Source organism: Pleurodeles waltl, chromosome 9, assembly GCF_031143425.1.
Source record: "Pleurodeles waltl isolate 20211129_DDA chromosome 9, aPleWal1.hap1.20221129, whole genome shotgun sequence".
Lineage (NCBI taxonomy): Eukaryota > Metazoa > Chordata > Amphibia > Caudata > Salamandridae > Pleurodeles > Pleurodeles waltl.
In genome coordinates, this window is record NC_090448.1 from 406,785,377 (window position 1) to 406,810,651 (window position 25,275).

The window sequence follows — 25,275 nt, forward strand, 5'->3', positions numbered from 1 at the left end:
CCCTCACATTACTTAATTTGTTACTCAGGTTCTTCAGGTATATTACTTCAATAGTGGGACCCTGTTTACTTATATATTTTATTTTTATTGCTGGTCCTTTAGTTTTTTTTCTTTGTTTGCAGTAGCTTTACCCCAGGTGTATTAGTTCCTTTGTGATACACACGCCTCTGGTGTGTTTGTTCTTTTGTGACATCAGTTGATCTATTGTGTTTATTCTTTTATAGCATCTGTCACTTTAGTGTGCTTGTTTTTGGTGGCACATGTCCTGAATGTGTGTTATGTCTCTTCTGATAACTTTGGCTCTTGTGTGTTTCTACTGTGGTACATGCCCATCAGATGTGTTTCTTAATTTGTTCTGTCTGTCCTTGTGGTATGTTTTTGTGCCAGCTGTCCCTGTCATGTGTTAGTTACTTTGTGATATCTGTCCCTTGTTGTGCATTTGAGCTCTTATTGCGTGTTCCTCAGATTTTTTAGTTTCTTATGATACCTTTCTTTCTGATGTATGTTTATTGCAATACCTAAACTCAGGTCCCTTCCTTTGTTCTGTTTGTCTTCTGGGATGTTATCCTGGCAGTTCTCCTATGTGTGTGTTGGTTACATAGAGGTGTCTGTCTCACAGGGTCTTTTGTTTGTGGTATCTGTTCCTCCAGTATGTGTGTTATGATGCATGTCCATCATACATGCTTCCTTTGTTGTACATGACCCCTAGGTGCATTACTTCATTTGTGAAGTGCCTCTTCCAAGGTATTTCTTTGTGGTACCTTGTGTGTTTCCTTGGCAGGCAGATGGGTTGGTTCCTTTGTGGTGCCTGCTATTCAGTGGTGTTAGTTCTTTTGTGAAGTCAGCCCCACAAGTATGTTTAATTGTTTTTTCTGTCCATTAGATAGGCATCTTTTATGGTGCTAGTGTCTAATATTGCTGACCCACCTTTGCCACATTGTCTTCTAGAGAATTGCAGAGCTGACCCAGGAGAAAGAGCTTCTTCTATACCAGGTACCCTCTTCAGTCCTGAGCTCTGACGCACCACCCTTCGACCCGTCTGTAAGAGAGAACCGGCAACACCTTACTGTGCAACTGGCAGACGCCAAAGCAAAGTTGCGGCGAATGCGCCAGGAGATGTGAGTGGAACATAACTGATGAGATGCTTGCTTTAAGCCATGGGTGCATTATGGAAACATTATTAATCCTGGGTACTGTGAATGCTTCACAATATTCTCATCTTGTTTCTGTGTGTCATAAATTCCCCAGTGGAGCAATCAGTGGCAGGCTCCCTCTGTAGCTGAGAACATAGAGCTGTCATTAGTCTTCCTTGCCGTTGGGCTTTAGAATTAGAGACACAGAGCCTGTTTCACAAAGGTAAGGTTACACTTTTGTGTAAGTTTACGATTGTTTACTATTCACAAAGGGATTTACGAGTAGTATCTTTAGGGATGCGGAGTCTCCGCACATAAAAACCTAGGGCCTGATTTAGATATGGGAGGACGGATTACTTCTTCACAACGGTGACGGATATCCCGTACGCCGAAATCTAAATCCCATAGGCTATAATAGGTTATAGGTTTTGGCGGATGGGATACCTGTCACTGTTGTGACAGAGTAATCTATCCGCCAATATCTAAATCAGACCCATAGGTCTTTTTATGTGCAGAGACTCCGCACTTGTAAAGATACTATTTGTAAATCCCTTTGTGAACAGCAAACAATTGTAAATCAGGCCCAAAGTTTATCTTTACTCTGAGGCTATTTGAGAACAGTCTCCTGAGTCTGTGTGTAGTATAACACTCATAAAAAAGGTACTTGAGACTTTTCCCACTCATTTAGATCTCTGCTCTGTGAAGATTCTAGCAGTGAGGTGAAATGTGAGAGACAGTTTTGGGATCTCCTGTATGGTGTTCCCGACCATGGTGGTAAAAGTTATGAGAGGTATCCAGGACATCTTCTGCTAGCTGACAATTTGGGAGTGAGATATTCCTGGGCCTACACATTGGTCATAGTATTACACTGACATGCTCTGTAGATGAAAGGACATTCAAACTGGACTTAGACTGTTGACCTGTATGTTTATGAACTTAACCACTTCCTTCTGATTTTATCTTCAGGGAGGAGAAAGGAGAACAGCTTTTGGACTATGAACAGGATGTGCAAGATCTGCAAGAGGAGCTGAAGAAGCTAAAACAAGAGGTAACGTTCCTGCACCCCCTGTCCTCTAGAAAACAGCTAACCATATGAAAACTCATTCATCCAATGCACCATGGGAGTTAGATATGTGATCTTGTAAACACTCCCCTTTTTCCATTATATGAATACATATTTTTTAGCCCCATGATTGCCCACCCCTGGACTGTCTTCAGTTTTTGTATATGCTTCTGAAGATATGCCTTCCCAGTTACCTCACTACTGTATGTGCAGCTTCAAATGGGGCGCAATAGTAAATATAAGGCATCCAAACCTTGCCATAATACTTCAAATGTCGTCTACATAACCCAAAGCAATACTCCAGAAAAGATCTCCAAAAATGCCCTCCAAACTGCAGAAGTGGACACCACAACTGTATCTAGTACTCCTAATGAGTCTTGGAGAAGAGGGCAAAATACTACTGATGGAGCCTGTTGATATTACCACAGTATTTCTGTTTCGGCCCTAGAATTCAACAGTTATCTCAAGATGTGGCATTGAGGACTGGACCCAGTACTTGAAAGGCAGTGCCTGGAATTGGACACATACTTGCACCTTTGGATTGTTTTAATAAAAAAACATAACAAAGGCTTTGAAAGAGATAAAAATTGTTGTTTTTCCCTTTTCTTTGTGGTCCTTTCAGGTCCTGAAGATCAAGAGGTGAAAGAGAGCAGGATGCTCCATTTGGAGCTGCCTACAATACTACTTTTTCTCTATTCACTCTGGGTATCTTTAGATATTTACCGTCCTTACAACACTTTCATTTCCACCAAAGGCATCTCAAAATTTGAGAACCTGAGCAAGATGTGTAATGGTTATTTCAGAGGTAAGGCCCTTTCACTTCTCTACGTGGATCTCCCTCAAATGGAGCCCATGTTAATAGTAGAAAGGTTGCCAGCTTCCTCTGCAGTAACTAGAAGGAGAGCGAAGAAGCCTAGCCCAGCTCATAGTGAAACAGTTTTTTTTAATGCACATCCTCCATTTGTGAACTTGATAGTGAAACACATTTTTCCCCATGATTTGAAGATTAACTTCATGGTCAAGTCTCTTAATGGAAGCGCAGGTGGCTCTAAAAACTTTTATGGAACAGGGTTAATTGAAAATCGCTTGGTTCTTCTTCCCACAAAACTCTCTTTACATCAATTTAAATGTTGGTGCATCTTTTTAGAGACCATAGTACTTAAGGCAGAGAACCTACTTGCAGCCCCAATAGTATCAATTTGACATTTGTCTCTCAAGGCGGAGGAGGAAGGAATATTATGCGTCATTTACTATGACTTCCACATATGCCCTGGTTAAGCCTAATAATGATTTTTCCTTTCCCCTTCATTCATGGCTCCTGGTGCACAAGATATTTGTTTTAATAAGTAAATCCACCACAGTCCCCACTAGTATAAGTGGGCCGGCTACAGTACACGGTTGGCATACTTTCCTGATTGTTGGTCATCTTCTTCCCATGGTGCCCAAGCAGATGTCCTACCACATAAAGTAAGGTTTGGTTAGTTTTAATGAAGGGCCCCATTGTGAAACACCCTTACATACATCGTAGAAAGGGATGCTATACTGGATATTTGCTGGTACCAAAAAGAGGAGGCTTAAGGTGTACTTTGTTCTGATATACCTAATGAACTTTTTAAAGAATCAAACATTTTGGGTGGTTACTTTATGATGTGTAGCTCTTGGACTCAGAGGACTAGGTTATGGCCTTGGACTATTAGGATACCTATTCCCGCAGTCTCAAGAGGATGTATCACATATAATTACTCCAGTATTAGAACTTCCATAGATTCACATGCTGGAATCATTCCCCGTCGTCGAGATGGGAGTCCCCGGTGTAATAGAAAAAATCATACTCAATAGCATATAAAGCTTAGAGGCACTAGGCCTCTTAATTAGGTAACATCTCATAGTCATTTTATAAAAAAGGACCAAACTTAAGAGACAACCAATCAGCTCTCACCACCCTCTAGAACCCTCCTGTGAGGAGCAGATTCCACTCGGATTTTCCACTGCATGTTGTGCTAGGGAGTCTCCTCTGAGCTCTGCTCAGTTTTTTCTCTCAGAAATCCTTTCTGAGTGGATTTGGATGTTTTCCCGCTTCAGGAATAATTCAAGGTGGTTCAAACTGGCTACCATGTCAGAGACACCTAAAAAAGGGCTTTTTGGAGCCTGTGCTACCTGCATGAAGAAAAGGCTGCATGTTGATGATCAGCATAAGGACTGTGTACATTGTCTCTTACCTTAGCCATAAACCTGGAGACTGCAAGATATGTAGAACATTTTCTACTAAGACTCTCAAGGACAGAGAGGGTCATCTTCTCATCTGGCTACAAAAGTTGAAATTCAGGGACAACCCTGTCTCTGATGAGGACAGTGCCTCTTCTTCTGTTTCTGTGGTGAAAACACCTGTCAAACGACAATCTGAAGTTTCTTCAGAGGAAAGACCAAGAAAAGTTGTTCAAAAATCTGCTGAGGCATCCTCAAAAATTGGTAGCCCTTCAAGGATGAAGACTAAAGCTTCAGACTTAAAGTCCAAAACAAAGCCTGTCTCTGACCCATCTACACCTCCATTTAAGGTAAAGCATACCTTCAAGAAACCAACTTCTGCACCGTCGACAGGATCATCGTCGACGACGGCACCGTCAACGGGTCAAGTCCTGAAGACAACTTCCACCGTCGCCACACTGTCTGTCTCTATGGTGAGATCCGGCTCTTCATCGGCTCTTCATCGGCGATATGCTCATCCTCATCGACAGCACGTCCTGTAGCTTCACCATCAGCTCTGATACCCTTGATGCTCTCATTGACCATGGTGACAGCTTCGTTGACGCTGCTTTCACCGGCGATGGCTTCGTCGCCAGACCATCAACCGACAACACTCCAACTGTCTACGGCGCTCTAACCGTTGATGGCAACTCTACTGTTGACGTTCCCACCGTTGACGACAATCGATACGGCGATGATCTTGTCGACGATGCCACCGTCAATAGCACCATCGGAGACGGCACATCTCTCGTCGACGACGAAGACTACAGTAAAGGTTCATAGGCCATGTTCCTTGCCTCTGTTTTCATCAGCGGAACAGGATGCTCAAAGGAGGGTGAAGAAGTATCACCTGATGCCCTCAGTTATGTCTCCTAGCAAGGTTTCCAGCCTTCTACCCTCACATCTCTTAGATGAAGATGATTCGGATGAGGAGGCTATTTTTGGAGTGGCCAGCAGCCCTTCCCAGTTAAGGGTTAAGTGCCAAGAATACTCGGATGATGATGCTTCATACTACAGGGAGTGCAGAATTATTAGGCAAGTTGTATTTTTGAGGATTAATTTTATTATTGAACAACAACCATGTTCTCAATGAACCCAAAAAACTCATTAATATCAAAGCTGAATATTTTTGGAAGTAGTTTTTTGTTTGTTTTTAGTTTTAGCTATGTTAGGGGGATATCTGTGTGTGCAGGTGACTATTACTGTGCATAATTATTAGGCAACTTAACAAAAAAAATATATATACCCATTTCAATTATTTATTATTACCAGTGAAACCAATATAACATCTCAACATTCACAAATATACATTTCTGACATTCAAAAACAAAACAAAAACAAATCAGTGACCAATATAGCCACCTTTCTTTGCAAGGACACTCAAAAGCCTGCCATCCATGGATTCTGTCAGTGTTTTGATCTGTTCACCATCAACATTGCGTGCAGCAGCAACCACAGCCTCCCAGACACTGTTCAGAGAGGTGTACTGTTTTCCCTCCTTGTAAATCTCACATTTGATGATGGACCACAGGTTCTCAATGGGGTTCAGATCAGGTGAACAAGGAGGCCATGTCATTAGATTTCCTTCTTTTATACCCTTTCTTGCCAGCCACGCTGTGGAGTACTTTGACGCGTGTGATGGAGCATTGTCCTGCATGAAAATCATGTTTTTCTTGAAGGATGCAGACTTCTTCCTGTACCACTGCTTGAAGAAGGTGTCTTCCAGGAACTGGCAGTAGGACTGGGAGTTGAGCTTGACTCCATCCTCAACCCGAAAAGGCCCCACAAGCTCATCTTTGATGATACCAGCCCAAACCAGTACTCCACCTCCACCTTGCTGGCGTCTGAGTCGGACTGGAGCTCTCTGCCCTTTACCAATCCAGCCACGGGCCCATCCATCTGGCCCATCAAGACTCACTCTCATTTCATCAGTCCATAAAACCTTAGAAAAATCAGTCTTGAGATATTTATTGGCCCAGTCTTGACGTTTCAGCTTGTGTGTCTTGTTCAGTGGTGGTCGTCTTTCAGCCTTTCTTACCTTGGCCATGTCTCTGAGTATTGCACACCTTGTGCTTTTGGGCACTCCAGTGATGTTGCAGCTCTGAAATATGGCCAAACTGGTGGCAAGTGGCATCGTGGCAGCTGCACGCTTGACTTTTCTCAGTTCATGGGCAGTTATTTTGCGCCTTGGTTTTTCCACACGCTTCTTGCGACCCTGTTGACTATTTTGAATGAAACGCTTGATTGTTCGATGATCACGCTTCAGAAGCTTTGCAATTTTAAGAGTGCTGCATCCCTCTGCAAGATATCTCACTATTTTTGACTTTTCTGAGCCTGTCAAGTCCTTCTTTTGACCCATTTTGCCAAAGGAAAGGAAGTTGCCTAATAATTATGCACACCTGATATAGGGTGTTGATGTCATTAGACCACACCCCTTCTCATTACAGAGATGCACATCACCTAATATGCTTAATTGGTAGTAGGTTTTCGAGCCTATACAGCTTGGAGTAAGACAACATGCATAAAGAGGATGATGTGGTCAAAATACTCATTTGCCTAATAATTCTGCACTCCCTGTATACCCAAGGCTATTATGAGCAGCCGGCGCTGGTAGGTCTTCCTCACTAGCAGCAGCTGCATCATACACCTCAGCCAATGTCACAGCAGTCTGTCCTTTCCACACCAAGAGATCAGGTATCCTCCAAAGAGAATGCAGAGGAAGGTGAAATACAGCCTGATAATGATGAGTGGGATGATTATATTATACCAGCTCCTGCTTCTCCTAGAGCGACCATGGTTGAGTCCCCACCTGAAGATATAGGTGGCTTCCATAACCTGCTTGAGAGTGCTGCCACGTGGTTCGATATTCCAATGCCCACAACTCAGCAGGATTGCTTCCTATATGACTTTAAAGAGCCCCACAGGAAAATGGTCAGAGCTATACCCATCATAGACCATGTTTGAAGCCAGGGCCTGAATATTATGCAGAATCCGGCAACGGTCCCTGCGGTTCTGCAGAGACTGGATGAGAAATATAAACCCACAGAGGATGCTCCGGCGTGTCTCTCAGGACACCCGAAGCCGGACTCCGTAATATCGCAGGCAGCCCAAAGTCACTCCAGGAACCCCTCTACGCATTTGACATCACCTCCAGATAAAGAAGGAAGGTGCTTAGATAACATCGGCAGGCGTTTCACCTCCATGCCTGCTACTGTGGTAAGGGCCGCCAACTCCCTTGAATTACTAGGCAGATATGATCGACAGCTCTGGTCGGATATATCCCATTCATTGGAAGAGCTTTCAGATACTTCCAAGGCAGAAGCTAGGAAAGTTCTGGTAGAGGGCTAGCTATCTTCAGCTGAGATCATAGATTGTGCACTGGATATGGTGGCAATGGGCTTCAGATTGCTCTCAGGTTCAGCTGTGTTGAGGCGTCAAGGTTGGCTCAAAGCCACCAACTTTCTTCCCGAAGTACAGACTAAAGTATTAGATCTTCCATACGATGGAGAAGCTCTAGTTGGCAAGCACATCGACAATGCCCTTCAAACCATCAAGTCGGATACGGAAACGGCGAAACCCTTAGGCACTCTGCAATACAGAAAAGTGCCCTTTTGTGGTGCTAGGGGCAGAGGTCAACCTTTCTTTTGTGGGGGATACCAACAATATAGGCACCCATCCTATTCCTCCACGTTTCAGCCTTCTAGGACATAGTACCAGCCGAGGCAACCGCCTCCCGCAGCATATACCAGGCCCCACCACAAGAGCAAACAAGGGTGACAACCTAAAGAATCTGCACGTAGACAATGACTTTCTAACGACACATCCTATCCATTCTCCTCCTACAATTTATCACAGAATTCTAAAACATCATATCCAACGCTGGTAGCAAATAATCAAAGACAAGTGGGTGCTGTATGTAGTCTGCTTCGGACACCTGTTGGTATTTACCCAGATCCCCCCCTTCAATGACTCCATCCCAGATTTGTCAAAAACACCTTCATCTCCTCTGCTTGGAGGTAATAACCATGCTGAAAAAAGGGGCTATAGCATGGATACTCAAAGTACGGCCCGCGGGCCTGATGCGTCCCCTCTGACCTTTACATGCGGCCCCTGGGGCAACAGGAACACTGGGCAGCTGTTTGCTCGACTCCGCACTAACAATAAAAATATTAAATAGGCACACAATCATTTATTTCAGACTCATTTGGTATTAAAGAAAGGAAGTAACTAGGGACTCCTGCACTTAACTTTAGAAACGCCTTCATTTTCAAAGACATCTTGCAGCACAAGTGTAAAAGTAAGACAGGATCTTCCAAATTAAAAAAGTTTATTTAGTTAACACGCAGAACCTTTTCGCCTTAGTACAATTTATTTTATCAGTGCATTGAGATATATTCATTTAAAAGTGATAGTTTTCAAACATAAATTTGGAAACATTAATTCTTTTCCTTACGCTGATATCACCATCAATAGTAAATTAAAGAGGCAAGTAGCTTGGTATGTGCACTTTATGGGTTGGCTGGGTTCCTATCATACATGAACAACATTATAGTTTATTAAATCAAACATAGAAGCAACTTTTGTACAGCGCACACCATGAATCATGTATTTCGAGGTCATCTTAAATGTGATAATGCAGAAAAAGGAGGGAAAGTGAGACTAAACAATTGCCTATGATCACACAATTTGGAAAAGTGGGTAAGCCGGGATTAATTCCAGGTTTTCTGGTTTTCCATTGTTTATTTCAGCCACTAGATGTATATCATGTGCTTCTCCTACACCTACCTTGCCACCAATACCTCCAGCCACCCTGCCCGACCACGACTGCCCTGGCATCAATGCGGCCCCCAGGCACGTCACAGACCAAACTTCTTAGCCCCTGGGAAAATGTTTGCGAGTACCCATGGGCTATAGAGTCTGTTCCGCATTCCCAGAGGGGAAAGGGTTTCTACTCCCGCTTCTTTCTCATCCGAAAGAAGCCCCGCCTATGGAGCCCAATCCTGGACTTACGGGAGCTAAACAAGTACCTCAAGAAGCAAACGTTTCAGATGGTCACCCTACAAGACGTCCTCAAGCTTCTGAACAAAGCAGACTACCTGGCCTTTCTGGTACTTCAGGACGTGTACTTTCACATTTCCATTCATTAGCTCCACAGAAAGTACCTGAGGTTTGCGGTCAACGACAAAGATTTCCAGTTCAAGGTCCTTCCCTTTTGGCCTACGTTCAGCACTACGAATCTTCACCAAATGTCTAGTGCCAGTGGCGGCCTACCTAAGGAGAAACAAACACCAGGTTTTTCCCTACCTCCACGACTGGTTATTAAAAGCTCCAGATATCCAGTCAGCAGAAAACTCAGTCAAGGCGACTCTGCGCCTTTTCAAGGAATTAGGCCTTACGCTCAACAAAGAAAAATCGTTCCTACAGCTATCCACTCGATTAGGCCTCCTAGGGGCTATCTTAGACACTCGGCGGGCCAAGGCCTATCCAGCGCTGGACAGACAAGCAAGGTTGATACAACTGGCAAGGCGCTTCCAAAGAAAAAAGTGTCTTTCAGTTCGGCTGTACAAGCCCTTACGAGGCATGATGTCGTCATGTATAAGCCTCATTCCTTTCTGTCGCCTGCGAATGCGTCCAATTCAGGAGGAGCTGGACAAACAATGGATGCAAGCACGAGGATCCTTCGAGGATACCATCCTAATAACACCGCGCATGGTCCAGTCTCTTGATTGGTGGACAAATCCCGAGAACGTTTCCAAAGGACTCAGCTTCTTGGCACGAGTTCCTCCAATGATTCTAACTATGGATGCATCACTCACAGGATGGGGTTCATGCTTGCAGGACCTTCGGGTGAGCGACAAGGGGCCACCCTCTCACGTTTGTTCCACATAAATCTTCTCGAGCTGAGAGCAGTCTTTTATGCCTTGCAAGCCTTCCTTCCTAGGATACGAGGGTCAGCAGTGCTCGTCAGAACAGACAATACCACCACAATGCACTACTTAAACAAGCAGGGAGGAACACTGTTCTCGCATACTCTCTCGAGAAGCACAAGCCATCTATAATGGTGCATTCACTACTCAATCCACATAACGGCGGAGCATGTCCCAGGCCTACAGAATACCATCGCGGATTCGCTAAGCAGGTTTGCGACTTCCCCCCACGAGTGGGAATTACATCAGGGAACGCTAGATCGAATATTCGACCAGTGAGGGAAACAGAATCTGGGCCTATTTGCATCCTCTCGGAATGCCAAATGCCGACATTATGCAAGCTGGCATCACCAACAGGGATCATGGGGGGATGCTTTTTTGCTCTCATGGTCAGGGATCTATGCATACGCTTTTCCTCTGATTTCTCTCCTTGCAAGGGTGATCAGGAAGATGAAGTCAGAACCCTGCCAGCTATTCCTAATAGCTTCAGCAAAGCCGCGTCAACCGTGGTACACAGAGTTGCTTCTCCTGTCAGCCTGTCCCCTCATCAGACTCAGACCAATCTCACAGCTGCTTACTATCAATCGAGGACAAGTGAGGCACCTGGACCCCAAGTCTCTCAGTTTACACGCATGGCTTCTGAGTACAATGAATACTGCCATCTAGATCTGCCGTCTGAGTGCAGAGAAGTGCTATCTAATGCACATGCAACTAGCACCAACAAATCTTACCGACTAAAATGGAAATGATTTTGTGTATGGTGCAAAACCCAAAACATGCACCCTCTCTCTGCTGCACCAGAGGCAGTGTTGCCATGTTTCTTACAGCTGGCACGTTCCGGTCTGGCCCATTCCTCGATTCGGTTCCATTTAGCTTCCATCTCCAGATACAGAAGACTACCAGGAAAACCATCCTTATGCTCTCTAATATTAGTAAAGCAATTTCTAAATGGTCTCTTCGGAACGTTTCCTCCAGTAAAGCCCCCACCACTGGAATGGCAACTTAACATCGTCCTTGGCCAGCTTATGAAGGAGCCTTTTGAGACTATCCACAGGGCAGACATCAAGTACCTCACTTGGAAGGTGGCTCGCCTTCTCGTCCTTACTTCGGCGTGCAGAGTTAGTGAAATTCAAGCTTTCACTATACAAGAACCTTTTTTACAGTTCAAGCAAGATAGTCATACTGCACACCAATCCTAAATTCATTCCTAAAGTGCCTTTGGCGTTCCATATCAACGAGCCGGTGGTGCTCAAAACGTTTATCCTGAACCCGCAAACCTTTGCGTAAAGAACTCTCCATTCACTCGACCATAAAAGGTGCATAAAATTTTACCTGGACAGAACAAAGTCGTTCAGGCAGTCCACGTAGTTATTTGTAGCGTTCAGTGCCGTTATAAAAGGTCACTCTGTAACGAAACAGACTATGGGGGTCATTCCGACCCCGGCAGTCAAGGACCGCCGGGGCCGGGGATGCGGGAGCACCGCCAACAGGCTGGCGGTGCCCCGCCAGGCATTCTGACCGCGGCGGTTTGGCCGCGGTCAGACAAGGAAAACCGGCGGTCTCCCGCCAATTTTCCGCTGCCCTTGGAATCCCCCATGGCGGCGCAGCTTGCTGCGCCGCCATGGGGGATTCTGACACCCCCTACCGCCATCCTGTTCCTGGCGGTTCGCCCGCCAGGAACAGAATGGCGGTAGGGGGTGCCGCGGGGCCCCTGGGGGCCCCTGCAGTGCCCATGCCAATGGCATGGGCACTGCAGGGGCCCCCGTAAGAGGGCCCCACTGGGTATTTCAGTGTCTGCAATGCAGACACTGAAATACGCGACGGGTACAAACTGCACCCGTCGCACATACCCACTCCGCCGGCTCCATTCGGAGCCGGCTTCCTCGTGGGGAGGGGTTTCCCGCTGGGCTGGCGGGCGGCCTCCTGGCGGTCGCCCGCCAGCCCAGCGGGAAAGCCTGAATGGCCTCCGCGGTCTTTCGACCACGGAGCGGCCATATGGCGGTTCCCGCGAGGCGGGCGGCAACCGCCGCCCGCCTCGATCGGAATCACCCCCTATATCCCGATGGATTAAGGACGCAATCATATTCTGCCATCAGAAAGCAGGAAGACCATTGCACACGAGAGTAAGGGCGCATTCTACCAGAGCTATATCCGCATCCTGTGCACTGTTTGCTGGTGTATCAATTAAAGATATCTGTTGTGCTGCAACATGGAGGACAACTCACACCTTCATGCAGCATTACTTCTTGGACACAGAGGGGGTCATTCTGACTCCCGCCGGCCGCGGTATCCGCTGGGCCGGCGGGAGCCGCCAGAATACCGCTGCGCGGTCACAAGACCGCTGCGGGTATTCTGGGTTTCCCGCTGGGCTGGCGGGCGACCGCCAGAAGGCCGCCCGCCAGCCCAGCGGGAAACACCCTTCCACAAGGATGCCGGCTCCGAATGGAGCCGGCGGAGTGGAAGGGGTGCGACGGGTGCAGTAGCACCCGTCGCGATTTTCAGTGTCTGCATGGCAGACACTGAAAATCATGGTGGGGCCCTGCTACGGGGGCCCCTGCAGTGCCGGCCCCCAGGGGCCCCACGACACCCCATACCGCCATCCTGTTCCTGGCGGCCAAAACCGCCAGGAACAGGATGGCGGTATGGGGGTCGGAATCATGGTGGGGCCCTGCTACGGGGGCCCCTGCAGTGCCATTGGCATGGGCACTCCAGGGGCCCCCAGGGGCCCCACGACACCCCATACCGCCATCCTGTTCCTGGCGGCCAAAACCGCCAGGAACAGGATGGCGGTATGGGGGTCAGAATCCCCATGGCGGCGCAGCAAGCTGCGCCGCCATGGAGGATTCCCCAGGGCAGCGGAAAACCGGTGGTACACCGCCGGTTTTCCGTTTCTGACCACGGCTGTACCGCCGCGGTCAGAATGCCCTTGGGAGCACCGCCAGCCTGTTGGCGGTGCTCCCGCGGTCCCCGGCCCTGGCGGTCCATGACCGCCAGGGTCGGAATGACCACCTGAGTCACTTCGGGATGCAGCCGTTGGTCAAGCAGTCCTTCGAAACCTGTTTCAATGAAGGTGAGCTAAATTATTACTTCCCTCCATCCACTTGTTTTCTGTTATATCACATTTTCTTTATAATAATGCTGTAGATAATGGCAGGAAGTGTATGTACATAATATCATGCCAGTTCGCATTTCAGGGTACTATGCTGCTATCTATTGGACGAAAATGTGTTATCCACTGCTTACTATTCTGATTCAAGCATGTGCATCTTGTAAAGTTCCAATACTGGAGTAAGAAACAAGTTACTTACCTGTAACTGTAGTTCTCCAGGGTTCTTGGGTCTGCCTCCATGGCGGTAAGCCCATCAAGATCTAAATCAGGCCCTATGACTCTGCCACCTGTTTAGGAACCTTCACAGGACACAGCACCACCTACGCCTCCAGAGACATCTCAGTACATGGATACTAATGCTAATGATGGTGATTTAATTAATCATGGGACAATATTCCAGATGATCATCAAGAATTGGATTCATAAATTCAGCTGAGGATTACATTCCAAGACAATCACACAGAGAATCCCCAATAGATGACATCAATCAGTTCTGTTGTCTGTGCCATAAAGCCTCACAGAAATGCATTTACCAGTCGCTACTGTATAGGAGACCTCATTCCTGTTTGACTTCAAAGACAAATCTTCCAGATCTGTGAAATCTGTTCCAATTTTTCAAAACAAAACTTTTTGTTGGAAGAGGGTTTGACTCAGATGTGACTAGAGCAGCACTCATTTCCCAGCCAAGAAATACAGAGCTCCTGACACTACACCTGCCTGTTTGCTAAACCAAATAAAAACTGACACGATGATAGTCACACCTATGCATATTGGATCACACAAGTCGTCTGCACTACGCTTTCTCCCTACTGACCACGAGTAAACCTCTAGCTACAAACGTGCAAGAGAATCTGTGTTTTTGTGGCAGCATGAGTAAAAATAGCTATTGCCACTGATATACTATCCAGACATAATAGACAGTTATAGCGTGACATCGCCCATTTGATGAAAAAGCTACCAGAATACTGTGCTCAAGTTAAAGCTATCATCAAAGGAAAGGGGAGACTGCATCTTGTCCTCTGTCCTCTGATTGATGCAACATTAAATGTTTTCACCAGATGGCAACAAGACAATTTCTGAGAAGAAGCAGCTAGTTAGAGAGAACTCTTTTCAGACCTGAGGTGCAGTCCAGAGTCCTGGATATCCCTTTTAATGGATGTCATTTATTTTCTACACCTGTGGATGCCACTCTTTAAGCTATTAAAAAAACCAGATACAGTAAGTTGCTTGGGTATGTTACAAAAAAGACATGATGTTTCATATTATAAACATATACCATACTTGTAGAAAGGATTTATCAATGAGGATAGTGTAGTCCTTAAATGGAGGACAGGGCAAGACCAGACGAGTATGACTTCCCAGAAAGCCCAAACCCATGTCAAACACACTAGTTTGAGGAAAAGTTTCAATTTACTTCTAGCATAGGAATGAATAACATCTGACCTATGGGTCTAAGATTTAATTAAGTATGCTCACAATATAGAGGGGGTCATTACGACCCTGGCGGTTGACGGAGAAGTGGCGGTTTTACCGCCAACAGGCTGGCGGTAAAAGATTTGGAATTATGACCATGGCGGTTACCGCCATGGTCATCCGCCACTTCTCCGATCAGACGGCCATGGCGGAGACGACCGCTGGGCTTGAGACTTGGGTCTCCAGCCCGGCGGCCGTCACAAGACCGCCGGCAGTATCATGACCCGGCTTACCGCCATGGATTTCATGGGGTTTGGAACCGCCATGAAATCCATGGCGGTAAGCACTATCAGTGCCAGGAAATTCCTTCCCTGGCACTGATAGGGGTCTCCGCCACCCCCGCCCCCTCCCCCGAGTCCGTCCCCAACACCCCCCTGCCACCTCCCAAAGGTGGCAGGACCCCCCTCCCCACCCCTACCCTGACATCACAACACAGACACACACCCGACACGCATGAAGACACCACCAACACACATTCCCGCACACACACGAACAAACATGCCAGCAGACACACACACAGTCATACACGCACACCCTCATTCAGACATACACGCACGCACACATCCATACAGACATACATACAGACAGACACGCACACATTTCCATTCACACTACACCCCGCATACATACACGCACTCACACACCCCCTCTACATACCCACACGCACACCCCCATGCACCCACACATCACACAACACCCCCCACACCCCTCTCCCCTAACGGACGATCAACTTACCTTGTCTGTTGATTTTCTGGGAGGGGATGGGATCCATGGGGGCTGCTCCGCCGCCAGCACACCGTCAACAGAACACCGCCACGCCGAATCACAGAACGTGATTCGTTGGGCGGTGTTCTGTTGACGTGGCGGTGGAGGTGGAGCAACCTCCACTTCCCCGCCACCCGCCAGTATGGCTGCTGGCGGCTCTCCATCCGGAAAAGGACGGAGGGCTGCCAGCAGTCATAATACGCCGAGCGGAAAACCGCCACCACTGGCGGTCTTCAGCACGGCGGTCCCTTGGCGATCTTGTGAAAAGACTGCCGAGGTTGAAATGACCCCCAGAGTTTCTAACAAAAACTCTGCCAAGACAACCAACCAAAGATAATCTATATGTCTTAAGATTAGTGCTAGACCTCTCAGCCTTAGGGTGGTCTTCCCCCAAACCTTCTGCCTGCTTGCCTCCATTTTCTTCTGGATTTTTGCTCGGTTGGCCTTAGGACTCTGTGGACCTTACCACTGCTAACCAGTGCTAAAGTGTACCTGCTCACTCCCCTAAACATGGTTTGATTGGCATATACCTGATAGGCATATTTAATTTACATGTAAGAATCTTGTAGAGTGGTGTACCATATACCCAGGGCCTGTAGATTAACTGCTACCAGTGGACCTACAGCGCTTATTGTGCCATACACTTAAGTGGCACCTTAAAACTTGTCCCAGGCCTGCCATTGCAGCCTGAAGGAAGTGCCCCACTTCGATGTGAATTTGGCATTTAAAACCCCTTGCCAAGCCTTAAGCTCCCCTTTTATTACATGCGTCACCCCTAAGTAGCCCATAGGGCAGGGCACTGTGTTATTAAAAGGTAGTACATGTACAACTAGTGAAAAATTCCCACACTTGTTTTCTCACTTCTGAGAGGCCTATCCCCACCATAGGGTAACACCGGGGATTCTTTATCAAAATTAATAAGTTCTAATTCCTAAACCAGAGGTGGTAGATATCTCATGTTTGGTGCATATGAACTTGTAATGATAACCTCTCTTTAATGGTAAAGTTGGATTTATAATCACAAGTTTGAAAATGCCACACTTAAAAACAATTGCCATTTTCCAGCCCTTAGCCCTCTGTGCCTGTAACCTGCCTTAGATCACATGACTGGATGAAACAGTTGAGACTTTGTGAATTCAGCCCAGTCACGCAATAGGGGGATTAGCAGAGCCTGAATAGGCCATTAACTGACTCGATGGGGGAAGGGCGGGGGGAGCTAATCAGAGCCCCACTTGCACCTGAATAGACTGGACTGTGCCACCACATACTATGCTTAACAACCCTGTATTGTCAATGCAGCCAGCTAGGAGCCAGGGCAGGGGAGACAGGACATTCCTGGAACTTCAGAGAACCCTTCTGGAAACCTCTCCTAACTTCTAGGAGATGGGCACCAGGGTAAAAAAAGGACTGACTGTCAGAGGACTGCCTGCTGTTGTGACCTGCTGTGCACTTTGCCAGACTGCTTCTGTACCTGGAAGGACTGCTTTGCTGCCTGGAGCCTGCTTGGGACCTTCATAGACCAGCCCTGCTGCAGGGTCCTGCAGCACTACCTACAGCCAGGACTCCAGAAGTGACTCAGAGGGCTAGTTCATTTGGTTTCCTGTTTTGAACCACAGGGACATAACAGGCTCCCATCATCTAAAACCTGCACCTGGACCCAACCCGAGTGAGTCTTGCACCTCCAGGACTCTTTGTTGTGGTGCTAAAGGTGCCCAGGGGACTTGCTATTTTGACCCTTAAACTTTAAAAATTCATACCTCCGGTTTTACTAATTGGATTGTTGTGGTTTTCGTGTCAAATAATGCATTCAAATTAAAATGTTTTCTATTTTTCTAATTGGCGTGGGGATTTTTTTTGTCTTGTGTTTTCACTGGTTTGCTGTATGTGTACTGCATAAATATCTAACTCATTGCCTCTAAGTTTAGCCTGACTGCTTTTTAAGCCTAGCTACCCAGTGTAAAGCACAGGTTAATTTAGTGACTTTTTGTTCACCCTGCTAGGGATTTTGGCTGTTGCTTGACTAGGGTTCACACCCAAGTCAACCAACAATGCAATTTCTCCCAATTGCAATCACCTTGGCAAGAATTTTACTATCACAATTGAGTAGCAATAATGACCTGTAGGAGGCGCATTGAGTAGCATCTCTCCCGGACTTGAGAAGCACAGAAATTAGGGCCTCAAGTAGTGCTGAAGGAAGCGTTCTGTCAGTGAGTTCCTCTGCCTGTACCTCCTGAAGATGTGGAGCCAGTGTATGTTTATATGTTTTTTAAAAATCAACTGTCAGGCCATCGGGCCAGTTGCTTTAACCCCAGCCAGGGCCTCAATTGCCACTATCAATTCTTCCACTGAAATTGGATGGCTTAAGAACTGTTGGTGGCTGCAGTCCAAACAAACCAAGGCCACTACATCTAGGTAATTGGAGATGGAGTCAATAGATCCTGCCATTCAAGTTTCGTACATAGTAGGTCTCAGACTCCATCAATATGGGTTGTAGTGTTTGTATTTCTAACATTAATATAACTTTTCTTTCAAGTCTTTGTGGATGATTCTGGGTGCAAACCGATAAACCCCATATCTGACTAACTGTAATCTGCTCTGTACCTTACTTTTTCTACAGAACCGTCAGCTGCTAAACGATGCCCGTCTGGTGAGAGTGTATCGAGACGAGATGGATGCCTTGCGTGAAAAGGCTGGGCGTGTAGACAAGTTGCAGGCTGAGGTCAAGTCCTATAAAGAACGCCTGCCCAGCCTAGAGATGTACAAAGGGAAACTGGAGGTGAGATAGTGAAAACGTTGGGAAAAATATGTGGAGAGACAAGGAGAGGTGTCAAAAGAGTTATTGGTAGCTGAATACTAATATGAACCCTCAGGCACACAAGTTTGACCAGTCCTGCTATTTCTTGGTACACACGCCATGCGTGTTACTCCAGTTTTGGAACTTTCATAGATTCACATACTTGAATCATTCCCCGTTGTCGAGATGGGAGTCCCCGGGTAATAGAAAAAATCATACTCAATAGCATAGAAAGCTCAGAGGCACTAGGCCTCTTAATTTAGTAACATCTCATAGTTAATTTATAAAAAAGGACCAAAGCTAAGAGACAACCAATCAGCTCTCACCACCCTCTAGAACCCTCCTGTGAAGAGCTGATTTCCTTCAGATTTTCCACCACACGTTGTGCTAAGGAGTCTTCTCTGAGCTCTGCTCAGTTTCTTCTCTCAGAAATCCTTTCTGAGTGGATTTGGATATTTACCCTCTTCAGGAAACATTCAAGGTGGCTCGAACTGAGACACCTAAAAAAGGGCTTTTTAGAGCCTGTGCTACCTGTATGAAGAAAAGGCTGCATGTTGATGATCAGCATAAGGACTGAATATATTTGTCTCTATCCTAGTCATAAACCTAGAGACCGCAAGGTATGTAGAACATTTTCTACTAAGACTCTTAAGGACAGAGAGGGTCGTCTGCTCATCTGGCTACAAAAGTTGAAATCCAGGGACAACCCTATCTCTGATGAGGACAGTGCCTCTTCTTCTGGTTCAGTGATGAAAACACCTGTCAAGCGACAATCTGAGGTTTCTTCAGAGGAAAGACCCAGAAAAGTTGTTTAAAAATCTGCTGAGGCATCCTCAAAAATTGGTAGCCCTTCAAGGATGAAGACTAGAGCTTCAGACTTAAAGTCCAAAACAAAGCCTGTCTCTGACCCATCTACACCTCCATTTAAGGTAAAGCATACCTTCAAGAAATCAACTTCTGCGCTGTTGTCTGGATCATCGTCGACGACGGTGCCGTCAATGGCTCAAGTCCTGACAACGACTTCCACCATTGCCACATTGTCTGTCTCTATGGCGAGATCCGGGTCTTCGTCGACAATATGCTCATCCTCATCAACGGCACGTCCTATAGCTTCACCATCGGCTCTAATACCGTCAACACTCTCATCGACTACACCACCGGTGACGGCTTCGTTGATGCTGCTTTCATCGGCGGCGGCTTCGTTGACAGACCATCAATCATCAGCGGCACCGTTGACGACGCTCCAACCATCGACGACGACTCGGAACGTCGACGACAATCGATACAGCGACGCTCTCGTCGACGATACCACCGTCGACGCCACCACCATCAACGGCACATCTCTTGTTGACAAAGAAGACTACATTAAAGGTTCAGAGGCCATGTTCCTTGCCTCTGTTTTTGTCAGTGGAACAGGATGCAGACAGGAGGGCGAAGAAGTATCACCTGATGCCCTCAGTCACGTCTCCTAGCAAGGTTTCCAGCCTTCTACCCTCACATCCCTTAGATGAAGATGATTCGGATGAGGAGAGTATTTTAGGAGGGGCCAGCAGCCCTTCCCAGTTAAGGGTTAAGTTCCAAGAATACTCAGATGATGATGCTTCATCCTATATGCAAGGCTATTATGAGCAGACAGCGCTGGTAGGTCTTCCCCCTGGGCTTGTTTTTGACTTACAAGCAATGTTGGCGGACTATCAAGAACGTTTTCCAGCTAAGCCTTCGTCGGTGCAACAGCCTCCGCCAGCAACTCCTCACTTGAAGCAGCCGCATCATATACCTCAGCCAAGGTCACAGCAGTCTGTCCTTTCCAAACCAAGACATCAGCTATCCTCCGATGATGATGCGGAGGAAGGTGAGATACAGCCTGATAATGATTGAGTGGGATGATTATATTATACCGGCTCCTGCTTCTCCTACAGCGACCATGGTTGAGTCCCCACCTGAAGATATAGGTGGCTTCCATAACCTACTTGAGTGTGCCGCCACGCGGTTTGATCTTCCAATGCCTCCAACTCAGCAGGATTGCTTCCTATATGACTTTAAAGAGCCCCACAGGAAAATGGTCAGAGCTATACCCATCATAGACCATATTTAGAGCCAGGGCCTGAAGATTATGCAGAATCCGGCAACGGTCCCTGCGGTTCTGACAAGACTGAAAAAGAAATATAAACCCACAGAGGATTCTCCGGCTTGCCTCTCAGGACACCCAAAGCCAGACTCCGTAATATCGCAGGCAGCCCAACGTCGCTCCAGGAACCCCTCTGTGCAATTGACATCACTGCCAGATAAAGAAGGGAGGCGCTTAGATAACATCAGCAAGCGTTTCCCCTCCATATCCGCTATTGTGGTAAGGGCGGCCAACACCCTTACTTTACTAGGCAGATATGTTCGACAGCTCTGGGTGGATATATCCCATTAATTGGAAGAGCTTTCAGACACTTCCAAGACAGAAGCTAGGAAAGTTCTGGTAGAGGGCTAGCGATCTTCAGCTGAGATCATCGATTGTGCACTGGATATAGCGGCAATGGGCTTCAGATTGCTCGTGGTTTCAGCTGTGTTGGGGCGTCAAGGTTGGCTCAAAGCCACCAACTTTCTTCCCGAAGTACAGACTAAAGTATTAGATCTTCCATACAACGGAGAAGCTCTATTTGGCAAGCATGTCGACGACACCCTTCAAACCATCAAGTCGGATACGGAAAAGGCAAAATCCTTAGGCACTCTGCAATACAGAAAAGTGCCCTTTTGTGGTGCTAGGGGCAGAGGTCAACCTTCCTTTTGTGGGGGATACCAACAATATAGGTACCCATCCTATTCCTCCACGTTTCAGCCTTCTAGGACACAATACCAGCAGAGACAACTGCCTCCCGCAGCATATATCAGGCCCTACCACAAGAGCAAACAAGGGCGACAACCTAAATAATCTGCACGTAGACATTGACTGTCTAACGACACATCCTATCCATTCTCCTCCTACAATTTATCACAGATTTCTAAACATCATATCCAACGGTGGCAGCAAATAACCAAAGACAAGTGGGTGCTGGATGTCGTCCGCTTCGGACACTTGTTGGAATTCACCCAGATTCCCCCTTCAATGCCTCCATCCCAGATTAGTCAAAAACACCTTTGTCTACTCCGCTTGGAGGTAATAACCATGCTGAAGAAAGGGGCTATAGAGTCTGTTCCGCATTCCCATAGGGGAAAGGGTTTCTACTCCTGCTTCTTTCTCATCCGAAAGAAGTCTCGCCTGTGGAGGCCAATCCTGGACTTACGGGAGCTAAACAATTACCTCAAGAAGCAAACGTTTCGGATGGTCACCCTACAAGACTTCCTCCAGCTTCTGAAAAGAGCAGACTACATGGCCTCTCTGGACCTTCAGGATGCGTACTTTCACATTTCTATTCATCTGCTCCACAGAAAGTATCTGAGGTTTGCGGTCAACGGCAAACATTTCCAGTTCAAGGTCCTTCCCTTTGGCCTACGTTCAGCACCACAAATCTTCACCAAATGTCTAGCACCAGTGGCGGCCTACCTAAGTAGGAACAAACACCAGGTTTTTCCCTATCTCGATGACTGGTTAGTAAAAGCTCCAGATTTCCAGTCAGCAGAAAACTCAGTCAAGGCGACTCTGCACCTTTTCAAGGAATAAGGCCTTATGCTCAACAAAGAAAAATCGTTCCTACAGCCATCCAGTCGATCAGCCTTCCTAGGGGCTATCTTAGACACTCAATGGGCCAAAGCCTATCCAGCGCTGGACAGACAAGCAAGGTTGATACAACTGGCAAGGCGCTTCCAAAGAAAAAAGTGTCCTTCAGTTCGGCTGCACAAGTCCTTACTAGGCAGGATGTCATGTATAAGCCTCATTCCATTCTGTTGCCTGCGAATGCGTCTAATTCAGAAGGAGCTGGACAAACAATGGATGCAAGCACGAGGATCCTTCGAGGATACCATCCTCCTAACACCACACATGGTCCATTCACTGGATTGGTGGACAAATCCCGAGAACGTTTCCAAATGACTCAGCTTCTTGGCACAAGTTCCTCCAATGATTGTAACTACAGATGCTTTGTAAGCCTTCCTTCCAAGGATACAAAGGTCAGCAGTGCTCGTCAGAACAGACAATACCACCACAATGCACTACTTAAAAAAGCAGGGAGGATCATGTTCTTGCATACTCTCTCGAGAAGCACAACCCATCTGGAAATGGTGCATTCACCACTCAATCCACATAACTGCAGAGCATGTCCCAGGCGTACAGAATACCATCGCAGATTTGCTGAGCAGGTTGGCAACACCCTCTCCCAGGAGTGGGAATTTCCACAGGGAACACTAGATCGAATATTCTGCCAGTGCGGGAAACCGAATCTGGACCTATTTGCATCTTCCCGGAACATCAAATGCCGACATTATGCAAGCTGGCATCACCAACAGGGATCATGGGGGGATGCATTTTCGATCGCATGGTCAGGGATCTAGATAGAGTCATCCTGAGCACCAATCCTAAATTCGTTCTTAAAGTGCCTTCGGAGTTCCATATCAATGAGCCGGTGGTGCTCAAAACTTTTTTCCCGAACCCGCAAACTGCTGTGGAAAGAACTCTCCATTTACTCGACCTTAAAAGGTGCATAAAATTCTACCTGGAGAGAACAAAGTCATTCAGGCAGTCCACTCAGTTATTTGTAGCGTTCAGTGTTGCTAGAAAAGGTCACTCTGTAACAAAACAGACTATATCAGATGGATAAAAGATGCAATCATATTCTGCCTTCAGAAAGCAGGAAGACCATTGCATACAAGCGTAAGGGAGCATTCTACCAGAGCTATATCCACATCCTGTGCTCTGTCTGCTGATGTATCAATTAAAGACATATGTCGTGCTGTGACATGGAGGACAACTCACACCTTCATGCAGCATACTTCTTGGACACAGAGTCACTTCGGGATGCAGCCGTTGGTCAAGCGGTCCTTCGAAACCTGTTTCAATGAAGGTGAACTAAATTTTTATTTCCCTCCATCCGCTTGTTTTCTGTTATATCACATTTTCTTTCAATTAATGCTGTAAATAATGGCAGGAAGTGTATGTACATACTATCATGCCAGTTCGCATTTCAGGGTACTATGCTGCTATCTATAGGACGAAAATGTGTTACCCACTGCTTACTATTCTGATTCAGGCATGTGAATCTATGAAAGTTCCAATACTGGAGCAAGAAAAAAGTTACTTACCTGTAACTGTAGTTCTCCAATATTGGAAATTTTCATAGATTCACATGCAACCCACTCTTCCTCCTCTGAGGAGCTCACCTTCATTTTTTCCTCAGTCCTAGATCCATTATGGCACTTGTGCTTGGAAAATCTGAGGGAAATCAGCTCCTCACAGGAGGGTTATAGAGGGTGGTGAGAGCTGATTGGTTGTCTCTTAAGTTTGGTCCTTTTTTTATAAAATGACTATGAGATGTTGGCCTAGTGCCTCTGAGCTCTATATGCTATTGAGTATGATTTTTTCTATTACACCGGGGACTCCCATCTCGACGACGGGGAATGATTCAGGCATTTGAATCTATGAAAATTTCCAATACTGGAGAACTACAGTTACAGGTAAGTAACTTGTTTCTTCTACACCTTGCCTGTTCAATGATATTGATGTCCTCTGTCCTATACCATTTTAAATTCATTTAGTCTTTACATTTCTCCCACACTTGCTTAAAATATACCATGCATTTATTTCCTTAATTTGCAGTCTCTCATCGACGGTTCTGTCGTCTATCTTGTTGACAGTTCTCTCTTCGGCTGCTTCGTCGATGGTGCCAACGTCGATGGTGTAGTTGTTGGTAAGGCCATCGACAGATGGTGTTGCATCGATGGGGTGTCTCTCGTCAACAGGGCTCTAGCTGACATCTTCGTTGACTGTTTTGTTTTTGCTGTGGCAGACATGGCCGTTATGGACGAGGATGACGCCGTCAATGAAGGCTTCTGTTTTGGAAGTATTCTGGTGGTTATTTACATCGACCACAGAAGTAATGACAAAATAATGATGGATGAGGCCACAGTAGTAAATGTCGCTGTAGTCCCCGTCATGGTAGAAGCTGCCGTAAACGAGGCACACCGTTGATGAGAAAATTAATTGTGGAGTTGAGACTGTCAAAGCTGATTTCGTCGACGATGGCAATGATTTTGATTATTTTTTTAAATGAGCTTCTTTGGTGGAAGGAGTGTGCCTTCCCCGAGGAAAGTTTTTCTTTTTACAGGTAGAAGGATGCTCCTCTTTTTTAGAATGTGCTCATGGTGGTATTTCCTTTTTTTGCCTTATGTGGCAAACTTGGAGACCCCTTTTCAGCAGATCTTTCATGTTTTCGTGATCTTTCCGTCTCTTTGAGGACCCATCACTGTCCTCAGATAGAAGGCAATCCTTATATTGTAGCTTCTTGAGCCATAGTAAAAGTCTAGTATATATACACACACATATACATATATATATATGATGTATGTATGTATATATATATTATGTGTGTACATATATATATATATATATATACTAGAAGATGAAGGATCACAAGAAAACAACTAGCCAGGGCAAAAATCTGGATCCCAAAGGATGCAATGAGTCACAGGAAAATGTACTATCCAAGAAAGAAGTGACTCAAACAGATCATCTCACCAAAGAACAAACATATATTTCCACTACAACGTTTCAGCTTCTGCCTTCCTCAGGTAGTACAAGATGGTTTGCTCAGTGGCTGCACAGCTGACACTGCTGGATTTTCAAAAAG

At 46.3% G+C, this 25,275-nt stretch overlaps 1 protein-coding gene across 1 annotated transcript in view; it reads left to right on the plus strand.

The window, feature by feature from the left end:
• LOC138259410 (girdin-like) overlaps window positions 1–25,275 on the plus strand; it is a 632,998-nt gene that overhangs the window by 174,982 nt on the left and 432,741 nt on the right. Inside the window, exons 8-10 of the mRNA XM_069207157.1 lie at window positions 949–1,118; window positions 2,100–2,181; window positions 18,332–18,490. Coding sequence (XP_069063258.1) covers window positions 949–1,118; window positions 2,100–2,181; window positions 18,332–18,490 — 411 coding nt within the window. The remainder of the gene's footprint in view (window positions 1–948; window positions 1,119–2,099; window positions 2,182–18,331; window positions 18,491–25,275) is intronic.